This window comes from Callorhinus ursinus, unplaced genomic scaffold, assembly GCF_003265705.2.
Source record: "Callorhinus ursinus isolate GAN/ISIS: 27379988/994484 unplaced genomic scaffold, GSC_fseal_2.0 scaffold16, whole genome shotgun sequence".
NCBI classification, from domain to species: domain Eukaryota; kingdom Metazoa; phylum Chordata; class Mammalia; order Carnivora; family Otariidae; genus Callorhinus; species Callorhinus ursinus.
Genome location: NW_027397078.1, coordinates 25,990,722 through 26,016,285, shown reverse-complemented (window position 1 = coordinate 26,016,285; position 25,564 = coordinate 25,990,722). Strand labels below are relative to the sequence as shown.

The following is a 25,564-nucleotide window of genomic DNA, read 5'->3' as shown; positions in this document are numbered from 1 at the left end:
AGCCTTGGAGCACCTTTTTTTTTTTTTTTAAGATTTTATTTATTTATTTGACAGAGAGAGAGACAGCGAGAGCAGGAACACAAGCAGGGGGAGTGGGAGAGGGAAAAGCAGGTCTCCCGCCGAGCAGGGAGCCCGATGCGGGGCTTGATCCCAGGACCCTGGGATCACGACCTGAGCCAAAGGCAGATGCTTAACGACTGAGCCACCCAGATGCTCCTTGGAGCACCTTTTAACTTTCATGGAACATAGTTTGAAAACCACTAAGGTAGTAGAAGAAAGAATAGGTTTTCGTGTTAAAGAGACTGAGGTTCATGGTTTGGCTTCGTGTTTGACTCAGTGAATATCCGTGTGCAAATTGTTTCACCTGTCTGCGTCTCATTTTCCCCATGTATACTGACGGGTGCATTAGAATGTACTTTTCACTGTTGCCGTGTGGTGTAAATGAGATGAATGTGGTGACAGTTTGCAGGATAGATACTGGGACACGGTAGCCCAAGACAAGAGGTGCCCTTCTCTTAAAGCATGACAAGGCAACTGGTCAGGACCATTTGGAGAACCACTTGACTCTCTTCGATTTTGGTACCCAACATACCTCTCGGATCTCAAGTTCACATGTGCGAAAAATAGGCAATTTCAGTTAGTCTCACGTCCATCTGAGCTCCCGTGCCACCTTGTAGTGGGAAACCCAACCAGTCTAGGCATTTCCCCACCTTCTGGTTGCCCCATTTCTCAGTCTTCTCCTAGGATAGTGGGAGATTCTCCACTCATCAATTACGTGTTTCTGAGAAGAAACCCCTTCTCTCAGCCCTTGTGGACCCTTCAGGTGTACTTTTCTGCTACTGGGGACCTGGGTCTCCCACTCCCTCCGCCATCCTGCTGTTTTCTAGGGGCAGTGACTGGTCACTGTGCCTATGAGAAACTTGGACTTCTCTGGCAGCTGAGGAGATCTTCTTCTTGCTCTGGGAGAACTCTTTCTTACCCCAGACTCTCCTCCCTCTATGTACTTAGACTTCTTTTCCCATCACGTCCTGTTTTCTTCAATGTTTTTAGCTTTTCTAATCCCATGAACCCATGAGGGTGAAGAAAAAGGACTCTCTTTGGGAAGGCACAGCACTGTGGCGATTCCTTTGGGCGAGCAGGTGGTACTTTTGGGTGAAGAAAAAAGGCACATTTCCAGTGGGCAAAGGTGGCCCCATACTAAGCACAGGCAGTTTGGCGAGCGGGGGGTTGCTCGGACCCGCCCAGGGGTCCTCTGTCGAGCTGCCCTGTGGCGAGATGGCACAGGATTTGCCACAGGCTGAAATGGGAGAAAGGAAATTCAAAAATAAGGAAACAACAGAAGGTACAGCCCCCAAATGTACCTTGCTACATGTGTTTGGGTTTATTTTATGTAAGGAGATTACAAGAATGAGGACTTGCAGGACAATATAGGACTTGAATATATAGGATCCTGAAAAAATGTTTGGAAGACCAGGTTGTCTAAGTACGTGTTACTGAAACTGACTTAAAATCATCATTAATGGCCTGCTTTTGTCTAGCTTTTAGCAAAATCCTTAAGAATGACAAGGAGAGACCCTCTTGGAAATGAAGTTTTTCTAATTGCTTTGTCTTTTCTTTTCCTAAATCATAATTTGGCAGATGTTTCTTTTTGTGTTACTGCTTTGTTTCCTAACCTGAGATTTGTTGTACTTAGAGAAAAAAAAATTCATCTTTCAGTTCAATATATCGGATTTCCTAAACACGTACTTTATTTTCTACTTGGGATGTTCGGATCATTTGTAAACACAAGGATTAAAAAACCTCCAGTAACACAGTGTCCTAATGTTGGTCTCTTGAGAAAGTCTTTTGCCTCAAGAGTTTGTATGCTTCTAAAGAGATTTAGTTGTCAGACCTTATTCTGTTTGGTGTATTTAAAACGTTCCCTAGAAACCATAACAATGTGGAGGTTTAAAAAAGGTCCAGTAACTTTACTTGAGTCATATAAACTTTTACAATAAGAGGATTTAACTTCATTTCATCAGAGGGAAACTTTGGCTTTCATGATGTTGTCTATTTAGTTTCCTTTCCTGTGAGACTGAAGCTCAAAAGATTGCTCCAATTTGTCTAGATCTAATTGAAAGCCAAAGCGTCTTAATCATAATATTGTGTTTCACGATCCTGGCTTACTTAATTTTTGGAAGAAATGGTGGTAGATTGGGAGTTTTAGTAGGATGAAGCCAGGCTGGCTTATGATTTGGTTGTTTGGGACCAATTAGAGAAGACAGCTGAATACAACAATTTAAGGATTTTAATAATACATGCAGGCAAGATGGATGTTATGAAAATCTCTTTTTTCCTCCTTGAAACAAGAGTAGTGTTTTTCCTTGAATTTTTCATAACATCACTATTAACTTGGCCTTTGTAGAATTTGTTGCATATGAAGGAGATCTTCATGGAGAGCTGTAATGCTATACCAATCTTACGTATTAAAAAAAGAAAATATTAGAGATTATAGTAGAATGAACTAGAATACATAGATAAAAACAGTGTAGAGTTGCATAAACAAATGATACAGACATGTAGAATCCAGTTTTTATTCACATGCTACTAATTTTTGATTTGTTACTTAGATTTTGTATGTTCTTAATTTGACTTAACTTTTTTTCTGTGTGAATCAGATTTAAATTAGAAAATCTGTTGGGATCTGTTTTATTTAGTCTTTAGGCAGTTGCTGAAACTCAAGAAAGAACAGCTATAGATTTAGAGAAGGTTCTGGAACTTAAAAAAAAATACTTTTAAATTTACATTCAGTGAAATTAACTTTTGTGATGCACATGTCTATAAGTTTTTTTAAAAAAAGATTTTTTATTCATTTGAGAGAGAGAGAGTACATGCGTGTGTGCGAGAGCACAAGCCGGGGGGAGGGGCAGAGGGAGAAGGGAGAAGCAGACTCCCCGCTGAGCTGGGAGCCCAAAGATGTGGGGCTCTATCCCAGGATGAAGGCAGACGCTTAACTGATGGAGCCACCCAGGCGCCCCTGTAAGTTTAGACAAATGCAGACTCATGTAATCACCTCCATCACCCCCCACAAAATTACCTCATTTTGCTCCTTTGTAGTGAACCGCTTTCCCCATCCTTAAACACCATTCTGTCCCTGTAGTTTTGCCTTTTTCAGAATGTGGGTAAAACTTCCCTGCGTTGTTCCATGTATCAGTAGTCCATGCCTTCTTAGGGCTGACTACTATTCCAGTGTATATCACAGTTTATCCCTTCACCAGCTGAAGAACATTTGGGTTGTTTACAGTTTTTGGTGGTTATGAATAGAGTTACACGTGGGTTTTTGTGTGAGCGTTAAGTTTTTATTTCTCTTAGATAAATACCTAGGAGCGGGATTGCTGGGTCATATGGGGTCATATGTAAGTGTATGTTTAAGAAACTGTCAAACTGGTTTCTAAAGTGGCTCTGCCATTTTGCATTCCCACCGGCAATGCGCAAGTGATGCAGTTTTTCTACATCCTGGACTGCTTTTACCTTAGCAGGTTTTGCTTGTTTGTTTTTGCCATTCTAATGATATATAGCGGTGGTGTATCGTTTGTGACTTACATTTTCCTAATTATTAGTGCTGTTGAGCATCTTCTCATGCACTTACTTTCCATCTTCATATCTTCTTTGGTGAATTGTCTGTTCAGATCTTGTGCTTGCTTTTAAATTGGGTTGTTTGTTTTCTTACTGTTGCATGTTGAGGGCTCTTTATAAACAAATCCTTTCTCATATATGTGATTGTCAAATATTTTGTCTCTGTAGCTCATCTTTTTATTCTGACAGTGTCATTTGCAGAGCAAAAGTTTTTAATGGTGACGCAGTCCAATTTCTTTTTTCTTCTATGGATTGTGATTTTGGTATCATGTCTAATAACTCTTTGTCTAGGGGTGCCTGGGTGGTTCAGTTGGGTGGCTCAGTCGGTTAAGCATCTGACCTCGGCTCAGGTCATGATCTCAGGGTCCTAGGATCGAGTCCTGCATCAGGCTCCCTGCTCAGTGGGGAGTCTGCTTCCCCCTCTCCCTCTGTGTTCTCTCTCTCTCTCTCTCTCTTTCAAATAAATAAATAAAATCTTTAAAAAAAATAACTCTGGGGCGCCTGGGTGACTCAGTTGGTTAAGCGTCTGCCTTCGGCTCAGGTCATGATCCCAGCGTCCTGGGGTCGAGCCCCGCATCAGGCACTCTGTTCAGTGGGGAGCCTGCTTCTCCCTCTCCCTACTGCTTCCCCTGCTTGTGCTCTCTTTCTTTCTCTGTCAAATAAATAAATAAAATCTTTAAAAAAAAAATAACTCTTTGTCTAACCCTAGGTCACAAGAGTTCCCCCTATGTTTTCTTCTAGAAGTTTCATAGTTTTGGGTTTTACATTTAGGTCTATGATCCATTTTGAGTTAATTTTTGTAAAAGATGTGAGGTATGAGTCAAGGTTCATTTCTTCTTCTTTTTTTTTTTTTTTCTGCAAGCGGATGTCCAGTTGTTGTAGCACGTTCTTCAGAAACACTGTTTTTTCCCCTTTGATTGCCTTTAAGGTGTTGAAACTGTTCACTTCAAGAAATTATGCTATACTTTTCTATAATAATTTTGGTTATTTAGTTGTCTATTATTTGTATTTTTATCACCTATCCTAAACTTTCCAGAGAGAGTTCTAAATTTTGCAAAGATTTCTCAAAACAGAATTATAATTTGATTCCTTTAGGAAAAAAATCACTCAATGCGGTACAGTAGTTTAGGGGTATGGAGGTAGAAAAATGTGATTAATCAACTCTGTCCAGATTGGCATTTTTGTAAAATACTGCAGTGAGGAGAATGCTGGATCTGGTGACGGGAGACCGTGATTCTCCTCTGAGCTCTGCCCGGCCATGTTACATTGGAAAAGTCACCTCAGTTCTTTGGCTTTTGTTTCTCCACAAGAAGGGGGAAAACCAAATCATCTCTAAGACCTATTTCAACTCAGATAGCTTTGATGCTATTCAGTATTGGTAGAACCTCAAAAGGGTTAGAATCCATGAAGCAGGGGCCGGTCTCTGATACTTGATAATTTCTGTCTTTGCTGAAGTACCTATTTGCCTATCACTCTGAGTGCAGGGAACTGTTTCTGTACTGGTGACGAGACTCAGACTATCCCTGTGGTGCACATTCCATGATTCTTGTTACAATGGTTGGTAAGAATTTATATTACAAGCAGAAAGCTTTCTGTTTTGTTTCAACAGCTGGACCAAGCAACTCTCTCCCTAGCCGTGAGGGAAGACTACCTGGATAATACCACAGAAGCCAAGTCTGTAAGTTTGACTCATATTCACCACTGTGTCTTGTCAGACTGTTGTTGGGTTCATAAATTGTTCTAAAATCCCTGACTCTTTACTGGAAATGAACAATGTGACTGTTTGATGACCACGTTGCCAGTGCAGGAAGCAGAGGCCTTTTATTCAATCAGACACATGGCACTCCCTATCTCCGGAAAGTCTGGCCGTCAAGGCTCAGGGCCCTCATGATTGAGCTGGGGAGACAGCACACCTGAATGAAGTAACCAAGAAATGAGCTTGCAGCCTTTCCTCAGAACTGTAGAGAGCTCACTGTACATTGCGGAAGTAAAGTGTGGAGATTTGACTGGGTTGACATAGTCAGTCAGTGGTTCTCAAATTGTATGGCTTAAGAGTCATCTGGGAACCTCCTGTTAAATGTCGATTCTTGGGCCGCAGCCCAGGCGAGGCCCATGTAGGAGACTTGAAGTGGGGCCCAGGAATCTGTTTTCTTAACAGATGCCACGGGTTAATGCAAGGTTAATAAGGACCAGATGGGATCAGTTCCGATAGACTTCTTGGGTTGGCTGGGAAACCTAGTAGTTTCCTGGAGATTGGAGTAGAGCTGCTTCATTCCTGACACTTTCAATTCATTTTGGAAACATGGTTGAACTTCCAAAGGAGCCTCAGACCTGGGGGACCCTTGACTAGGGAGTTCACTGGTTTCTGGCCCAGCCTAAGAATGTAGGAACGTAGATTGGGAAGTGTTGGGGTCACAACGGAAGTCCCTACTCCTTTGCTGTTACTAAACCTTGTATCTAGAAGGTTCTGGAGGGCAGAAAGCTAGGTAAGATCTTAGGCAACTTTCTGGGTAAGAACACTCATCAAAGAAGGTTGGCATGTTTGTATTGTTCAAAGTGGATAGAATGAACTTTTGCCAATCTGCAGGCACCTACCTTTCTGTTGGGGTCACCACCCTATCAGCAACCAGGCTTGAAACCCCCTCCCCTATCCCCTGTAACCAATCAGTCAAGTCCTGTGGATTCTACTTTCAAAATCTCTGTTCCGTCTGGTCCCTCCTCTCTGTCTTTACTGCCCTAGGTCAGATCCTTGTTAACTCTCACCTTGACTACAAGTAGCCTTTAACTGTTAACTCCTCCCCTTCATTTCATTGCCTTCTTAGCACCACTGGACAAGTTCTCTTCTCAAAGTATAGCTCCCAGCATGCTTTGATCATCACATGATCCCAGAACACTTTTGCTGCCTCATTTACTTTTGTTTTTCTCCCAACAAAGGCAGCTTACACACCTCACAGGAGGATTCTTCGCTACTCTTGAACCTGTCTCCTTCAAGTGCTCTGTGCTCATTTCTCCAGGCTGGAATTCTTCTCTACGTTTTGAGTTTCCAAACACTTAGCAGCTTTGTTAAGGAACTGATTTTGGTCTCTCTAATGTTACAGTTAGTAATTACATGTTTATCTCCCTCACTGGATTACACACTGAGAACCAGACTCCTGCATTATGTAATTTTTCATCTGTACCCCGCATAAGCCCAGAATGCCTAGCAAGACATCCTATACATGTACTGATTGAATAAATAATTTCTTAAATTGAACTGGGAATTATAAAACATTGTTTCTAAATAAGACTCTTTGCCAAGCTTGCTTACTGATTAACAAATATTTATTAAAGCCCTGCTATATGCCAAGCACTGTGTAGGTCTCAAGGTCATAAACATAGCAAGAATAGCATATATAATCAAGATGTAAGGAAATCTTAGTCCCATAGCATAGACATGTGATAATTTAATATGTGGTATATTGAGTTCTCACAAATAAACCTGAAAGGAGAGGTTACCCTCAACAAGATTCCACAGTTCCCACAGAGTTAAGGTCCCTCTCCAGTGCCATATGAATAGCCTGGCAATGGGTTTATGAACATGCAGGGAGGAAACTCTGTATTTGCTATTTGCTGGGTTTCTCTTTATCATTCCTCTCTTCATTCTTTTCTCCCTGAGTAGTGAGGAGAACTTTGTAAAATCCATACAAAACTGAAGAGACAAAGGGTTGCAATCACTGGTCTTTTTATTGCTTAGTGTGAAGGTGGGTAAATTGAGCTGGAAGAGAATAAATCACAGTTTCCACTAGTCTTCATGGATCATGCCTCCTGCTTTTAGCAAACATTCTTTCTCATTATTTTATTAAAACCTCACTTGCCTGGAAAGAGGAGTCTGACCTTTAATTTTCTATTCTGGGCTCATTTGGAGATGTTTCCTGTATCTGTAATATCATTGGTTGCCAGAAAACTAGTTCTCTTGATCCTTGGTGGACTGGTCTTTCATGAAAACAGTCCCCCACTAGCTGCCACTCTTTCTCCCAAAGTGGTGGGTGGATGGTTGGTTTTGCCTCATGCCTGTAACCATACTTGGAGTATAGAGTGAAATTGAAGAGCATTTACTTCCACCTGCTGTTTTTGCCCTTCTCTGTCCCTGAAACGTACTTTCTAATAGGCTGTTGTCATGGTCACTTGCTTCTTTATCTCTTACAGTATCGGAATGCCCTTTACAAGTTCATGGTGGATACGGCTGTGCTTTTGGGAGCTAATAGCTCCCGAGCGGAGCATGACATGAAGTCAGTGCTTAGATTGGAAATTAAGATAGCGGAGGTAAGTCTTAATGTAAAAATCTCTTTATTTTCTTTTCCTTATTTTAAAAGTAGTATACCATGAGTGAAAATATATATAAAAAGGGCATTCTGTGGCATTGTCCTTTGGATCCAAGGTAGAACTAATAGCATCCCCTCTGGAAAGGAACAGGAAGAAGAACCATGATAGAAAGAAGAGCTCTTCTTTCCTTCTGCCTCCCTGCTTGAAGCCCAAGGGCCGTATGCTGCCCAGCTGTGGCCAAAGAACAGCATCAGGGAGATCCTCTATGTTTTCCTACACGACTTCTGTGTGGTTCCCATAGAAGAATAGTTAGTTAATAAATCCATATTGATTTGGCTTGAGTGAAAGGTTATTTTTCATTTAGTTTACTCTTTATACCAGTCCCACTCAGGGTCAGTCTGACCTAAGATCGGGGCTTTGGGAAGTCTGTTCACCCGTCCTGGATACTGGATATACAGTTTGATGTAGAAAGTGCATAGGACATGGCAGTAAGCATTTTTTAGCTGCCATTCTGGTGCTACCTTGTACCTAACCATTTTTCATTCTTTTCTTGCCCCACTTAAGTGCCACTGTGTCACATGCTGTGTTCTTTGCAAGTTACCTTAAGTTCAGGCTTGGGGTGGAGACCTAAGAACAAACTTGAGGGAAAATAATGAGAAATCCTCACTGGTTTGCTTTGTTCAGAACATAACTTCTTTTGTAGAAGAACCAAAGTGTAAAATCCCTGTACATGCTTAGGACTGGAGGGAACAAATGTGAAATCTGTTTGTGGGGATACCTCATAGTGGGGGAAAAAAATGACACTTTTATCAAGTCTTGCATATGGGTTGGTAGTCTTTTATAACAGAAGTTGGTAAAAATCCTTAGTTGCATATGAGTCCAGGTGTTGCTTGGTTTTGTGTTTGGCAAAGTGGTGGCAGGGTGTTGAGGTATGGAGTAGGGATGATTGATAAGGGTCAGGAGGAATTAGTTTCTCTCAGCTGCAGTGATGTACATGCATACCTCTCTCCAAACTCTTACTTGCAGAGCAGAAAGTTCATTCATGCATGTCACCTTTGAAGACTCTGTGAACACTGCTGCAGATGTTCTGGAGTCAAGACTGGGCCTCTAAGCCATGTCTAGAGGCCATCTGGATTCCCTTCCCAGGCAAATAGGAGACCCAGAGCTCTCATTTGGACTGAAGCTCTGATATAGCAGGGAAAGGCCTTGCCCTGAGCCAGGGATTTGGACCAAAAAGGGAACTAAAAACAGCTGGGCTGAGGCAAGACTGGGAATTGTTGAGAGGCTAAATGAAGTGACAAATCCATGGGGTGGGGGGAAGTAGTTGGCAGAGAGCTGAAAACAGCTCTGAGGCCAAAGGGCTTCAATCCGGGGCTGAGAGCCCTAGTAGAGGGAGGGAGGAGTGTGGACATTCTCTGAGGCAGTGATTCAGATGGATCCAGGAAGCTGTTTGTAAGATTCATGAACTCTCTCCTGTGGAGGGTGAGGTGGGGGAGAAGGTGAGGGCGCTGAAGCATTTAGAAAAGAGGGGGTAGATATCTGTCACTCAGCCCTGTGTGATTTTTATCTTCAAAAATCTGTGGCGCGTAGATTTTTGGCCAGCCAGTAATTCTTACCTCCATCTTTTATACCCCTAGCTCATTCAAAATTAGTGGAACACATAGTACTAGGGAAACTTCTGAAGCTGGAGAGACAGGACAACCTAGCCAAGCACAAAAAGGTCCTTATAAATACAGCCATGGAAGTGTGCATTTAACCAATACCAGCTAGAGAGAAGTGTTCACAAAGGGAGGGCACATTGACGGAGTGGCCCTTGTGATTGGAACCAAGTAGAGTTTAATTGGAAAGGCTTGACAGAGAAAATGAATCTTAAGCCAAGTCTGAATCCTAGTTCAAACTATGGGAGTGGTGATGGTGGATGGGGGTGCCAGGGTAGGAGAGTCTTGTGTGAGGTAGAAAGTGGCAAGTTTAATGCAAGGGAGTCAGAGGATGGAGGGCCTTAAAAGTACAGTATGGTTTAGGGGTATGGGGAGCTGCTTCCTGTTCATGGACATGATTAAGACGGCCCTTGAGGAAGATAATCATTGCTGCTTTTCTTAGATTCAACATAGCTTAGATTTGGTGTTGGCACAGTGGCCAAGAGCATGAGTATTGGGAATAGAAAGAGTGTCAGGAGTCAAGGTTGGAGATGTAGACTTGGAAATATGTGTTTGAGTGGTAACTGAACTCATTCCCTGAGCGGTGGGGTTGGGGGTGGGGTTCCTCAAGGCCAGAGAAAGCAGAGGGAAGAGGGGAGGGGAGGTAATGAGCTGTTGACACAATGATCACAGATGGCAGTGGTATCCAGATAGTCTAGTGCTCTTTAGTGAAAATGTGCCCCAAGGGATAAAGGGATGGCCTGTGGTTCATAAGCTCTTCTGGTCATTATCTGGATACCACAGGTGAAGGTGGGATGTTTGTCTCAGTTGCCTAATCTCAGTTTGGCTGTCAGACCTGAGCCAGTAATAGATTTTTGTCCATCCACATTAGAGATGAGGAAGGGGTTTGGGAAGTTATTTTTGGACTGAGGGCAGTGTTTCACACTGAACAGGACAGGAAGGATTCTTCTTATTATCTTCATCTTAACTTTGCCTAAAGTAATGTCTTGTTTTCTCTCTCTCCCAAGTTCAGCACTGCACCAAAATCTTGCTTTATGATACTTGGCAGATGTTTGGCACATATAGAAGGTAGTCATGCATCCAGAAACGGTTCATTTGAAACAATAACCAAAGTCTCTTTCCACCAGATAATGATTCCACATGAAAACCGAACCAGTGAGGCCTTGTACAACAAAATGAACATTTCCCAGCTGAGTGCTATGATTCCCCAGGTTGGTGAAAATGATCTAGGCAATGTTACCTTAACTGGTCATTTTACAAACGACTGTACATCATCTGTGTATGAAGTTTTGCCTTTGTAAAACCTACCATCAGCCTTATTGGTTATCATCATGTTTGTCAGTCACCACATAAAATATCTCCTGTCTGTGAGTTTGGATGCTTTCTACTGTAGGGAAAAGAAAACCTTTCCAAGAGTGGCTTAAAAACTTAAAGTCCGTTTTCTTACATGACAAAAGTCTAGATATAGGTGGCTGTTGGTGTTGCTTTTGCTGTTGAACAGTGTTGTCAAAGATCCACGTTTGTTCTTTCCACTCTCCTTAGTGTGTTGGCTTTTTGACTTCCTGTTTGATGACTCAGGACTGTAAGGTGGCTACTGCAGCTCCACATAGCACGTCTGCCATCAGCCAGGGAGAGAGGGGAAGGGCCAGTGATAGTCATGTCTGTCTCTTTCACCAGGAAAAATACTAAAGCCTTTCCAGCATATTCCCAGACGTCTTCCCTTTATGTCTTAAGTAGGACTGGGGCTTTCCTGCCTACAGTGAGGAACTGGTTTTCCATTTCACTAGTAGATGCAGGCAGCGGAGAAAGAAAAAAAAAAGAAAAAGGCTGGAAATGACTTTTGGGGTAGCCAATTAAAAACGCCAAGAGAGTGGTGCTCTGAAGAGGGGACACGTATTACTTTTTGTTGCTCCTGTAAGTAAAGCTGCCCCAGAGGGGAGACCAGTAGTGGAGCCTGGCAGGGGCAGCTGTGTGGGTCCGTGAGTGAATGAGCGCAGGGAGCTTGGTGGGTGGGGGAGGGGTGTGAGGGCAAGCCCGGGAGGGAGCGACGTGGGGGGAGGGGCAAGAATGAAAGACGGCGGGGAGCTGAGGAGGGAGGCCGCGTGCCGTCCGCGGGCAGATGGTACACAAGGACGACGGGAAGTCTGTGTGTGACGCAGGCGCTAGGTCTGGGCAGCACGTGGCCAGTCGTTTCTTTTCTAGAGTTGAGCAGTCACATCTCTTAACTATTTGGTCAGAAATTCCAGGCAGTGGAGGATGTTCAGCCAGCTCTCTTCGCCTCTCTCCTTGCTTGCTGCCCGGCAGATGTTCCCTCACTCTGTGTTTGTCTCTCTCCTCAGTTTGACTGGCTGGGCTACATCAAGAAGGTCATCGATGTCAGACTGTACCCCGGCCTGAAAGACATTGGCCCCGCAGAGAACGTGGTCGTCCGCGTCCCGCAGTACTTTAAGGATTTGTTCAGGATATTAGGCTCTGAGAGGAAGAAGTAAGAGCTTTCTTTGTGTATTTTACTCTGACTTTTGTTTTTCCTTTTAAATTATAAGGCCTTCCCTCTCACATCCTTGGACTACTGTTGTTGAAGAAAGTTACCTCAGAAAAGTCTTAGGGAAAATCCTGGTGCCCTTCATGACAAATTGGCCCAAATCATCGTCTGGTGTTATTTACTTGCTGTGATAGCAGATACACAATGTTTTTGCCCCTCATTTCTGGCCTTTCTCCATATTTCTCTCTCTGAAAGCTTCAGTTGTTTCCTACTTTTAGGAGCTAGTTATATAATGACGTTATTTTCTGAAATTTCTATATGAACATCTCTTTTTTTCCACTTCATTCTTGGTCCTTTGCTGCTTTTTTTTTTTTCCTGGTTTCTTTTTAGCCAGTAAGTCACTTTGTTGCAATATAGTGAAGTACCTGTGTTGAATAAGAGTAGTCTGAGAGCCATAGAAAAATTGCACTGATGAAACAACCTCAGGAACTGTCTGGTTTTTCTTATTTTATATATATTTTTAAAGATTTTATCTATTTGAGAGAGAGAGCGACTGTGCAAGCCGGGGGGGGGGGCGGTGCGGGGAGGGTGGGCGGTGGTGAGGATCAGAGAGGGACAAGCAGAGTCTGCGCAGAGCACGGACCGCAGTGCAGGGCTCAATCCCATGACCCTGAGATCAGGACGTGAGCCAAAATCAAGGGTCGGACACAGTGGACGCTTAACTGACTGAGCCACCCCGGCACCCCTGTTTTTTCTTATTTTATTTATTTATTATCATTATTTTTTAAAAGATTTTATTTATCTATTTGAGAGAGAGAGAGAGAGAGTGAGCGAGGGAGAGAGAGAGCAGGCGGAGGGGAGGGGCAGAGGGAGAAGCAGACTCCCCGCTGAGCAGGGAGCTGGATACAACGTGGGGCGCAATCCTGGGACGCCAGGATCATGACCTGAGCCAAACAGCGGTTGCTCAACTGACTGAGCCACCCAGGCGCCCCATGGTTTTTCATATTTTAAAGAATGTTTTAGAATTGGTTGCACTGCTACTTTAGCACTACAAACAAGAAGATCCTAAAAATGTCCATGAAAGGGAATTTTACATCTTCATGAAGCCATTCCGATTTGACTATAGAAAATGAAGCTCAGCAAGGTCAAGTAGCTTCACAAAGGCAGTTTACTAAGCTAGATGCAGACCATAATTAAAAATCATATATATTTTTTTTAAATCATATTTTCTTATTTGGACTTAGGGCTCTCTTGCCGGGAGTTATGTGTTAAAAAAAAAAAGAAAACCCCCCAAAAAGTTGCCTGCAGAAGTCCTAGGAATAAAATTTAGCATCCATCCCTACCTATGGAAACACTTAAACACCTTTGAAGAGCTGCTTTTCCTTTTAAGATTATATTTTATGATAAAAGCAGTATGTGTTCACTGAGAAAAGCATACAGAAAAGGGAGAGAAGAAATAATAAATTTACTTGAAATTCTACCATTTAGGGATAAGCAGTGATTCTATAAAAATTTTCTAAGTGAAAATTGAATCTAGAGGTAGGTTAGTGGATGTGTGGGTTAGAGCCTTGCTCTTCAAAGTGTGCTCCATGCCAATATTACACTATTTGGTAACTAACCAGAATTTAAATAAAAAACTGAAAATAATAAAGTGTGCTCCATGGACCGGTAACGCCAGCAGCATCACCTCAGGCCCTTGGTAAAAATACAGATTCCAAGGCCCCTCATCCTCCATAGAGGCGGAAACAGTAGTTCTGGGGTGAGGCCCCGGAATCTGAATTTTAACAAGCACCCCAGGAGAATCTTTCTGTTAGGGTTTTTAGGGGGGACTCACTGGGTTTGAAGACTTATTGTTAATCACCATTATGGCTAACGGTTACCTCTGATCTTAAAAAAAAAAAGTTCCCACTTCATAGATGGAGAAGCTGAGGTAAAGTGACTTCTGCAGAACATACCTTGAAGAGGGCATGGAGTTGAGATTCTAAACTGGTTAGCCCTCGTTTCTACATCCTGTCTCTGGCACACATATCCCAGTATGGAAAAGAGACCCTTTGCAGATATTTCACTGCTAGTTGTGGAGATAGTCGGTTCCCCTGGCATTTCTAGGGTTACAAAGCCATCCTGGGTTGGCATCAGCTGGTCGCGGCTGGACTGCCGCTTGCCCTCTTCTGTCATGCCCCCTGCCGGCCTGGCGGTGGTATTAGGCTTTTCTTTCCCACCCACCGAGTGGCTGTGGGGGCGGGGGTACTGCCTCACTGGCAGGCCATGGTGCAGGGTACAAAACGAGAGCAACGAGACCCCCCAGAGCTGGTGCCAGAGGCTACACTGGCCCTAGCAGTTCAAGGGAGTAGGTGGCCAGGGCAGGGCCATTTGGAGGCCCAAGCTGGAGGCTGCCTGTGGGGAAAGGGAGTTGGAGTTCAAGGTGGAAAGGGGGTGAAGATGCAGTGATGTGCTGGGTCCCTCACGTTTTGCCTGCCTCTTCCTAACTCCATGTTGAGTGATCTCATGTGAACAGTTTGAAATGGGAATATTCACACCATGGAAATTGGCAAATGCTACAAATCAAGTCCCCCCCCCTTGGAATGCCAGTTGTGAAACATTTACTAGCACATCACTGGTTGAGAGGTGCTGCAGATGTCTCTCCCTCTGGCCTCCCCTCGGCTTTCCCCCCCACCCCGGCTCCTGACTTGCAGATGCCTCAGATGGATTAACCATCTAATTTGGTCTGAGGAGCAAAATGGGAGGAGGGGAGAGGCTGAGAGAGAGAGAGGCAGGATGGGGTTAGAGAGATTTTGCTTGGGGTCTTCTTCCGGGCAAGACCCAGCCTCATGGAGATCATCTGCATCAGTACTTTTTTTTTTAGGCAGGCTGGCCGAAAGCAAACCCTTGGAGATTTTTCCAAGCCTCTGTGGTCTTTTCTGTCTTCAGTTTTATTTTAATATTAAAGCAAGCACAATGTACATTAAAGTGAGATGATTCTCATTGTACATATGCTCCTGGGGGCTTACCTGGAAAATGTGCTGTTATGTGGACCTCGTACAAGGCTCAGTCCTACTGAGGGTGATCTGGGACCTTGTTGTTCAAAGTATGAACCCTGGAGACCAGTATAGGCCTGGCCTGTGAGCTTGTTAGAAATGCAGAAATCAGGCTCTGCTCCAGACCCACTGAATCGTAATCTGTCATTTAGTAAGATTCTCAGGGGGTTCATATACTAAACTTCTTAAACTAAAGTTTAAGAAGCACTGATCTGGGATTTAGAAATTCCCAGTTTAGCTGTGTGTGCAGAAAGAGGAGAAGATAGAGTTTTCCTAGACCAGTCGTGCTCAAACCTGACAAGCATCAGCACTCCCCGAAGGGCTTGTTAAAATAGGCCACTGGGTCCCATCCCACAGTTCTGATAGATGAGATCTGGGGTAAGACCTCAGAATTTTCTAACAAGTTCTCAGGCGATGCTGAAGCTGCTGGTCCGGGGACACACTTTGGGAACCCGTGCCTTAGGTGTACCTTTTAGCAGGCTCTAGGACTGACTTAGGAAGATCTCTTTGGCTTTGAGAACCTTTGAGAAGAACCTGTCTGGCTTTCCTCAGGTAGTTTGACTTAGAAGAGCATATGCAAGCTCTGGAATCTGAAGACCAGCGGTTAGTTCTGGATTTGCCACATACTTGCAAGTCCCTTGAACTCTGACCTTTGTTTTCTTCATCTGATAATAAGGATAATAATAACCATCCCATCACATCATCATGAGGATCAGAAAAGGCACTTAATGATCTCTTGAATACAAACAAATGTAAGCTGTCACTAATTGACAAGGGGCAGCAAGGGCTTTTAAAAAAAAAAAAAAATCTTCCCAGTCAGAGGCTTTGGGAAATGATTTCATGTTGCTCTTTAAATGGTGGGTTCTCTCCTGAGATGTTTTGCTTTCCTCTGCTTTATTTATTGCCATTTGGGGAAATTACCATACTGCTGAAAATGCTTTTTGGAAAAAAAAAAAAAAGATATGTGTTATTTTCAAGGACTGTTGCTGAATATGATTTTTGTTTTTTGATATATCTGAGCATTAAGTGGCAGTGATTCACTCATTACGGTCAGATCTGTTTCTGGCGTGGTAATATTAGCGCTCCAAAGCTGGGCTCCCCAGCGTTCTGTCAGTATATTTATAAGCCACTGGAGCTGCTCATCAGTGCCATTGTCTTGCTGCGTGAGCTTCCCTGCGTTCCTTCTTCCAGCTCTCAGAGGTCTTGTTTTGCTATCGTCTTAGTAATGCCTTGCCCATGTAGGCATCACACACTCTTCTTTCTTCGTACCCACAGACTGCGAAGCGTTTGGGGTCTTCGGACTGGCCAGGAAATCTCTGCTGAATTAGAGGCATTAATTTATCACCGTGTAGCATGGGGAAAAGCACAGAGCCTTTAGAGTTAGACCCACTTCTGTCTGGTCTAGCCTCCATCGCTTATTACACTGGTTCTCCATCTCGTTTGCACCTTGGACTTAGCTGGGGGAAATTTAAAAACAGTATTTATGCTGGATCCCACCCTAGAGATTCTGATGTCATTGCTTTGGAGTGGCCTTGGGCCTTTATCTGGACTTTTAAAACTCCTCGAGTGCTCCTACCAATTTGGAGGTGCACTGACTATGTGGTCATGAGGAGTTACTTAATGGTTCTGGGCCTCAAGTTTATATGTGAGACGGGCACAGTAACCCTTCTCTTGTAGTGGGGGTGCCCACCCTTCTTCAAACCCAGCATACTTGCACCGCACTGCCTTTTCCATCACCCACCGTCAACCACCACCGTCAGCCCCATCCTGACAACTTCCCCAGGGAGTCTGGTTTATCACTGTGCCCTTGAGGGAATACCTTTTGAACTTCTGGAAGCGTATCTGCTGGCCATGGACCGTCTTCTAAACTGCACGTGTGGCTCCACCACAGCTCTCAAACCTAGGAAGCCATATTTTAAAGGTTGAAGAATATACAGACCTTGCATCAGGGTCAGGCTCGCCTCCTTTGACTCTCTAGACACTGGGCCCTGATAGCTACCTGCATCGTCTTCTCTGTGGCCGAACTTTCTGCCTATCTCTGTAAAGGGATGACCCCGCTCACCATCTTCTCCAATACACAAGCTATTCCTTTTTTTTTTTTTTTAAGATTTTATTTATTTGAGAGAGAGAGCTAGAGAGTGAGCATGAGTGGGGGGGGGAGAGCAGAGGGAGAGGGAGAAGCAGACTCCCCGCTGAGCAGGGAGCCCGATGTGGGACTCTCTCCCAGGACCTTGGGATCATGACCTGAGCTGAAGGCAGACGCTTAACTGACAGAGCTACCCAGGCGTCCCTGCATAAGCTTTTCCTAATTAGCTTGTCCAGACTTCATATTCTTGCCTCACACCCATTAAACCTTCCATTCTTTAGGCCTAGCTCCATCCGTGTTCCTCTCATGAGGCTGAATCTTATCGCTCAGTTTGAGGTATGTGCTCCTTCTAATGAAGTGTCCAGCATGGGCTTTTTGGGTGCTAGGGTCCACCAAGTTGTTATTTATGCACTTACCTTGTTTCCCCTGCTCAGCTCAAAGCTCCAGGAGATCAAGGACTATATCTTTCTCACCTTCCATCTCCCTGGCACCTAGAAGTAGTAGCACATATCTGGGTGGTCAGGATGTGCTGAATGAGTGAAAGAAAGTACTTACAATGTACTTCCTTTCATATACTTAAAATGTATTTCTTCAAGTAAAAAACCCGGTTATACGAGCAAGCGGAAATCTGAAGTTCTGTGTGCCCCAATGAGACTCTTAAGTTCTCTGTAGGTGCTGGACTCCTATTTCTTTATGGTACTCAGGGCACCTGGAATGATGGTTGTCCAACAGGAAGTGCTCAGCGAGCACTTCTGGCTCAAGAGTAGAAATATGAACTGAGAAGATCCAAAGGAATGACCAACAACTATGTATTTATTATAGTAGCCTGAAAAGAGGGCTGGACTTTGCTGCTGAGAGTGGTGGTCTCTGAGGGGAAGTGTGCATACCTCAATATGGTCCACTGGGTCTGAGAAGAAAGAGAATTTTTATATATCTTCATTTTTTTCCACTGAAAAGAGAATTAGGCTTGGTTGAGTCCTGTATAGATGGCCACGGACCCTTCATTTGATCTGCATGGCACTCATGAGGGGGAGGGCACTGTCACCCTCACTGGTTTGTTTTCAGTTGGTACATTGAGAAAATAATCTCAAGCCATTTACTATATACCTGTAGATTAATGAATTGTTTTAAGTGGCTTAACCCCCACAGAATGGACGAGTGGCTTAAAAAATTCTTGTAGAGAAACAGGAATTGAAGCTATTACTAATAACGTCAGAACACAGTGAACATCAGGAAAATGACAGAAGTGACCCTTTTGCCAGTCTAGTATGTCATCTTGGTCAGCCAGGTGACAAGGTAAAACACAATGGTGGTCTAACCACAACTGATAAGGGTATGTTCACAGTGTTTTGAAATAGTCAGGAACAGGGGCACCTGGGTGGCTCAGTCAGTTAAGCGTCTGCCTTCAGCTCAGGTCCTGGTGATTCCAGGGTCCTGGGATCGAGTCTTGCATCGGGCTCCCCGCTCAGGGCGGAGTCTATTTCTCCTTCTCCCTCTGCTGCTCCCCCTGCTCATGCTCTCTCTCTCTCAAATAATAATAATAAAAGGAACATTCTATGAATGGGTTAGAGTGCCATGCAAATGAGAGTTGGTTGTTCTTAATGGGCCAGATACCATCATCATGTCACGTGGATCTTACATGGCTGGATGACCCAATAGCCATCTCAGGAATGTGTGTTATTAGTCACCATAGTAATGGCACAACTGGGAGGGGATGGGTCATTAAAAATTCATCATCACTATTGAGTTAGAAATTAGATGATACATCCTTCTGAGGTCAGGGCATCTTTTACTTAAAGAGAAAGGCAACAGTTAACAAAATGTAAGGGATTTTTAAAAATATCTGTTATAGGCACTCCATGAGTGTATGGGCTTGTTCATATGTTTGGAAGTTAATGACAATAAAAAGTCTGGAATTTACTCTTTATTAAGGGTGTCGTTATTTATTTTAACCTCACAGTAAACCTATAAGGTAGGGATCATCCTTGTTGAATGACAAGAAAAGATAAAATCAGCAAGCTTAAGTGACAAGCTCATGTAAGTATAGAACGAAGGTGCAAATCTAAATAATTGGTATTGGCCAATATATTGCTGTTCTTTCCCCAAAGTAAGAATTCATCTGCATTTTATGAAGTCATCTAATAATTCCAGGGTATGGACAGTTTCTAGACAGAAAGGGCTAGGCAGCTGTGGATTCCATGCCCTGAGAGGGAAAGCAAAATGCTGACGCTGGGGCCTCAGGCTAGAATCTTCATTTCATCTATCTGTATTAAGTGGTGAAAAGCAAGCCGGTTTTGGTTGAGCTTATTGGCATTGTGTCATCTTATGTCATTTCTCAAGTGCAAGTTCTACGGTTTTGTATAAGCAAGAGGTCCCTCCATGGAGCTTGGCCAGCAGTTTTCCCCAAGGTGTTCTGCAGAGTATCAGGTATCAACCTAATTGTAATAAATGTGCATTTCTCTCTGCTAACAGGACCATTGCCAACTATTTGGTGTGGAGGATGGTTTATTCCAGAATTCCAAACCTTAGCAGGCGTTTTCAGTATAGGTGGCTCGAATTCTCACGGGTAAGTTTGAAGAAGATTGCAGTGTTACATCACTGGATAACTTTACATGCCGAAACTGTCTGTTTACTAACTAATCCAATAAAAATCATCTTTAGGGATGGGACAGAGGGAGTTTTGCAGCCCAAACTCTACTTTTTAAAAAAATTTATTAAGTGAAACCTTATGTACTGTAAACTACACTCAAGCTGTATTTGATGAGGCCATATAAAGATATTTGGGGCAGTATTTGGGACTGTCATATTGTTTTCACTCCCTCTTATCAACTTATTCCCGTTTTCCCCAGTGTTCTTAACTGGGTCACTGTAATTACAGTTTTAATATATCTTAGTGATATATTTGTAACTATTTTTCATTTTCAGTATTCAGAATATTCAAAATATGCCTAGTATGCGTTTTAGATGGTAAAGTTTCATCTTTAATTTAGGGATAGAATTTTGTCTTTATCTTGACTTTCATTCAGTCTTTGAGTTTATTCCAATTTTGCTAGGCCAAAGAGGCCTAAATCTAGTCTCCTCCGGGGAACCTGGCTCAACTGCCTGAAACACTTTGCTTCTTTCCCGCTCACCTGGTTCTTTGATTTTAGCTTCACTCCCTCACTTACACAGGTGTTATTTTGCCTTTGTTTCACAAGCTTTCTGAATAATTTTCCCATTAATAAGGACCTAATGATTTTCTGTTTGGTGTTTTTTTTGCATTTTAAATATTTTGTGACTTTTAAAAGGTATTTTAAATTTATATTTCTCTCAATTAGAAGTGAATGACACATTTTATAACAGTGCTTTCATTTAACAGATGTTTCGGTTACTAGAGAAACAGATGAGTATGGGAATTTTTGGTGGGTCATTACTGTTGAGCAGTAACACAGTTATTTTGGATACATTTTGGCTCTCAAAGTCACTAGATTATTGAGTTTTATAGAGAACACTATAAAACAGCTATATTTATTGAGGTCATATTGAAGGGTTAAGTTACAAAACAAGTAGATTTTTTATATATAAAAAATATATATTTATATATGTGCATATGCATATATCCATGTTATATATATATTTATATTTATATGTATGTGTGTATATTTTTAACTCCTGTGGATCACATAAAAGATAGTACCCAGCTGCTTTTCAATCCTACTGTGAAGAGAATAAGAGAGACTGGTATAAGAAGTAGCGTGTGAAAATTGGAGGGTTAGGTATGAGGGGATGTTTCTTGAGTGTAAAGTGCTAAATATAGCATCGAGTTGCCAAAGACAGTTGTAGGATCCCTTTCTCTAGAGATTTAAAAAATACATTGATTCCTTCCGTCTGCGAGGGGTTGTGTTGCCAGAAAGCAGGGGAAGGAAAAAGAGATGAATCTAAGCATCAAGCCCATGTGTGCTGTGTCAGGAGCCTGGGTCTCCCGTGGTTCAAGCGGCTCCTCCACCATGCTCAGGGCCACCCTGCCTTGCTACTTGCCTTCGGTTTGCGTTTTGAGCGCTGAACTTCCATCCTCCAAGGGCATTTTAAACACTATTTGTTTCTTTGCTTTCATCACCAAGAGTAAACCTTTGAGCCTTCCAAGTCCTGCTTTGGAACCTCCTTACTTGTTTGTAAATGTTTTCTTGTAATGGCTTAATTGGGACAGATGGGAAAAACGTTTTCTTCTGTTTTTTACTTGGTTATGGGTGTGTCCTTTGCTACGATACGATGTAAATATGCTTCTTGGGTTTTTCCCGGTGGGCCATGTTGTCTTTGGACTTGTGAGTGTACTACCCAGAGTAAGGAAACCCTTGCTGGGCAGGAACTTTGATCATCCGCTGATATTAGACTTTTCCTAGTACAACTTCAGTTCCCAATAGATATTAGAGGCTATCTAGACACTTGGACAGGACAGCATCCACTCATTTCTCTGCTAACTGCAGAAAAGCTGTGCCATTGTCCTAATCTTTCATTAAATGGGGAAAATTGAAAGGAAAGGATAAATACATTATTTTACTGTTAAAATATTTTCATTCAGTTTTAAGTCTAACTAGGACCGAGCAGAATTTATTTTTTCATCTAATTTCACTGTCAGCTCTACCATCGGACACATGTATATGGGTTGGGGGGGTGCAGTGTTTTGTAGCCTGTTTTCTTCAGGTTGTGTGAATTTTTTTTCAGCCATAGGTGTTATCCAAGTGAACCTCAATCTAGATCAATTATCTCCCACAGGTAATTCAGGGGACAACAACTTTGTTGCCTCAATGGGACAAATGTGTAAACTTTATCGAAAGCGCCCTCCCTTATGTTGTTGGGAAAATGTTTGTGGATGTACACTTCCAGGAAGACAAGAAGGAGATGGTAAGTGCTGCTTCCCAGCTGGTAAGAACCATGGCAGTCTGCCAGGTCTGACGTGGCCATGGCCAGCAGGCCCATTGCAGCCCTCCAGCTCTGGAAGCGATGAATCTAGATAGATAATTGTTCGGCTTCAGAGAGGAATTCCTGCAGTACAATATTAACTACAAACTCAAACCTAGAATATAGTCGTGAAAATTAAGACCAGTTAGAAGTGAGAAAAGAAGCATGAAATCATGTCAACCAGAGTCTGAATTTCTCCTGTAGAAGTTAAATGTGTAAAGTCGACGCTTAGGAACAAAGAGGGCCTAGATAATTTTATGATTAGGTATTAGAATGTTGTAATTACAAAAGGTAGAGGTCTTTTAGTCGGTCCTCTTTGTTTTAGAGATGAGGAAGCTGGAGACCCAGAGACGAAGAGATTTGTAATATATTTAACAACGATTAAATGGTTTAGAAATAGAAATGCAGGGTTTTTTCCTACTTATGCTGTTTTCTGGAAACTTCAGAAGTGTGACATTTATTTCTGAGACAGTACTGTGTGTCTGTTTTTTGTTGTTAACCTAAAAAATCCTTTTATTTTGGAAATTCCTAAGCATATACAAAAATGGAATGAGCAGCGTAATGAGCTTTCCTGTACCTATGATCTGTAGTAATTTGTAGTTGCTGTAATGGCATTAATGGCCCAGCCAGATCCATCTGCTAATAAAACATGAGGTTTAGTTTCTTCATTTACTCAACAAATACTTGTTGAACACCTCTTATATGCCAGGCACTGTTCCAGGCACTTGGGACACAGCAGAGAACAGAAAAAAGATCCCTGACCTCGATGACTTGACATTCTAATGGGTGGGGGGACATACAAGTATGTTGGAAGATGGTAAGGACCCTGGAGAAAAGAAAAAGGAGATCAGGGTAGAAAGGAATTGGGAGTGCTGTAAGGTGAGGGGGTGTGGGGTGGGTTATAGGATTAAATAGGGTGGTGAAGGAAAGCCTCACTGTGAGGATGACATTTGGCAAAGATTTGAAGGATGTGAGAGAATCAAGACATGACAGCTATCTGGGGGAAGAGTGTTCCAGGCCAAAGGAATAGCTAGTGCAAAAAGTACTATGGCTGGGATGGTCCTGGAGCGCTCAAGTAATAAAAGGGAGGTCCATGTGGCTGGAGCGGAGTGAGGGTAAGAAGTAGGTGCTGCAGTCAGAGCAGTAATAGGGATGATGGCATTTTGTAAGGCCTTATGGGCCATTGTGGACTTTTAATCCTGAGTGCAGTGGGGAGCTAATGTAGGCTTTTGAGCGAAGGCCTGATGTGACCTGACTTACGTTGAAAGGCTCACCCTGCTGCTGGGTTGAGAAGAGACTGGAGAGAATCAAGGACAGAATCAGGGAGACTAATTAGAAGACTATTGAAAGAAAGGGGTGCCTGGGGGGCTCAGTCAGTTAAGTGTCCAACTCTTGATCTCAGCTCAGGTCTTGATCTCAGGGTTGTGAGTTCAAGCCCTGTGTTGGACTCCACGCTTGGATGTGGAGCCTACTTTAAAAAAAAAAAAAAAAAGACCATTGGAGGGACCAGGTGAGAGATGATGGTGGCTTGGACCAGGTGGTAGCAGGGGAAGTTGTGAAAAGGGGTTGGATTCTGAAGTAGAACCAACATATTTTGCTGACAGATTCAGTGAGGAATCTGAGAGTGAGAGCTTTGAATCTTATTTCAGTGGAAGCATGAAGTTGCTGTTAACTGAAACGAAGAATTCTGTGGGAAATTAGATTTGGAATTGGGAGAGATCAGGAAGTTAGTTGTGACCATGTTGAACTTGAGAGGTTATCAGACTTCCAGTTGAAGATGTCAAGGAGGCAGTAGGGTATGAGTCTTGGCTTGAGGACAGAGGTTGGGGTTCAAGGTTGGAAGAGAGAGGAGAGGTGTGAAACAGTTGTCCAGGGGAGTGGGAGAGTGAGTAAACTGAGGAAACATGGTTACCCGGAGGCAGTAATGGTGTAGATGAGGTTGGAGGTCATGAATTGAAAGACTCCTCACCTTCCCAGTGTGTTCTTCTTCATTTGTTTCAGCTGCATTGGAGGAAAGGGTGTATTTTGAATTAGAAATTTGAATTTAGCCATGGTGGGGATTTTTTGGTGTTTATTTTCTTTGTGATGAATTATGCTTTACAGATGTCATGAAGCAAAATATCTAGGCACAATTAACTAATGTAAGGGAGGAAAAATAATTTCCCTCTACCCTTCTAGGTTCTTGAGATCCCACAGTGATAAAGATTAGTGAGAGAAAAACAAACAAGTTTAATAAGGCACATACCTCCTGTATACAAGGGAGAGACCCAGGAAAACTGAGGAACTCCCAGAAATGGCCCAGGCTACCACCTTAATTACCATCCCCAGCTAAAGAAAAAGAAGATGAGAAGATGTGGGCACAGGGGTGGGCAGACCACTATTTCCTGGAGGTTACCAGGAAAAGCACAGTAGACAAAAGGTAAGGTTATTATGCAGATTTAAGTCCATGCTCTTCTCCATTGATCACAGTTTCTAGAGTTGAGAGTCATCCTCCTTTTCCTGATACAGGGAGGAAGATACCCTTACAATGGAGATTTCCCTCCTAAATGTTAATTTCTCTCATAAAAGGCTAACTTCAACTCTGTTTTGAGAGGGTCCTCTATGTCTGTAGCTTCTCAAAAATAGTCCCAAATAATCAGTATGCCCAAGAGGTATATTTTAGGTATATTTCACTAGTAACGATCCATTGTAGTCATTCAGATAATATATGAAAAAAAATATATGAGCAGCTTGGATGCAGGTGCTCAACAAACACTGATTTTAAAGGCAAACACGTAAAGTCTGTTACATCACGATAATTCAAATGGTTGGTATTATGTGCTGCTACATAGAATGAACTTTGGTATTATGTGTTAATACTGTTGGGGAGGAAGAATTTCCTATGCCCTTCAAGGTCCTTTTTTTTTTTTTTTTAAAGATTTATTTCAGAGAGAGAGAGCATGTGTGCACATGAGCAGGGGAAGGGGCAGAGGGAGAAGGAGAGAATCTCAAGCAGACTCCACACTGAGCAGGGAGCCCGTCGTAGGGCTTGATCTCATGACCCTGAGATGATGACCTGAGCCAAAATCAAGAGTCTGACTATTAACTGACTGAACCACCCAGGCTCCCTCAAGGTCTTTTTAGTTGGATAAAGAATCAAATTGGTATGAGACAGATCAACAGGACAAAACCAAATTTAGCTTTGTGCATATGGAGAATCCACAAAGACCTGAAATTTTAAAAGACTGGCACCATGAGCCTTACATGAGCTCCTGAGCTCAGGAGAAGGGGAGGGTTGTGAGGACACAAAGGGGAGGAGGACCATTTGCAGGAAGGTGAGAGGAGATGTTTGGAAAACAAAGCTGGCCCTGCGATGCACATAGATTACTTAGGTACAGAGGAATCTTCTGTTAATAGCTCTCTTCCTCAGGCACAGGTGAGATCCTTTCCAAAGTAAATGTAGGCAGCT

At 42.9% G+C, this 25,564-nt stretch overlaps 1 protein-coding gene across 2 annotated transcripts in view; it reads left to right on the top strand.

Moving 5' to 3' along the window:
• PHEX (phosphate regulating endopeptidase X-linked) overlaps positions 1–25,564 on the top strand; it is a 221,777-nt gene that overhangs the window by 45,321 nt on the left and 150,892 nt on the right. For both annotated transcript variants that reach the window (XM_025857499.2, XM_073901981.1), the window contains 6 exons: positions 5,225–5,293; positions 7,801–7,917; positions 10,703–10,786; positions 11,915–12,060; positions 19,651–19,744; positions 21,931–22,059. In XM_025857499.2, coding sequence (XP_025713284.2) covers positions 5,225–5,293; positions 7,801–7,917; positions 10,703–10,786; positions 11,915–12,060; positions 19,651–19,744; positions 21,931–22,059 — 639 coding nt within the window. The remainder of the gene's footprint in view (positions 1–5,224; positions 5,294–7,800; positions 7,918–10,702; positions 10,787–11,914; positions 12,061–19,650; positions 19,745–21,930; positions 22,060–25,564) is intronic.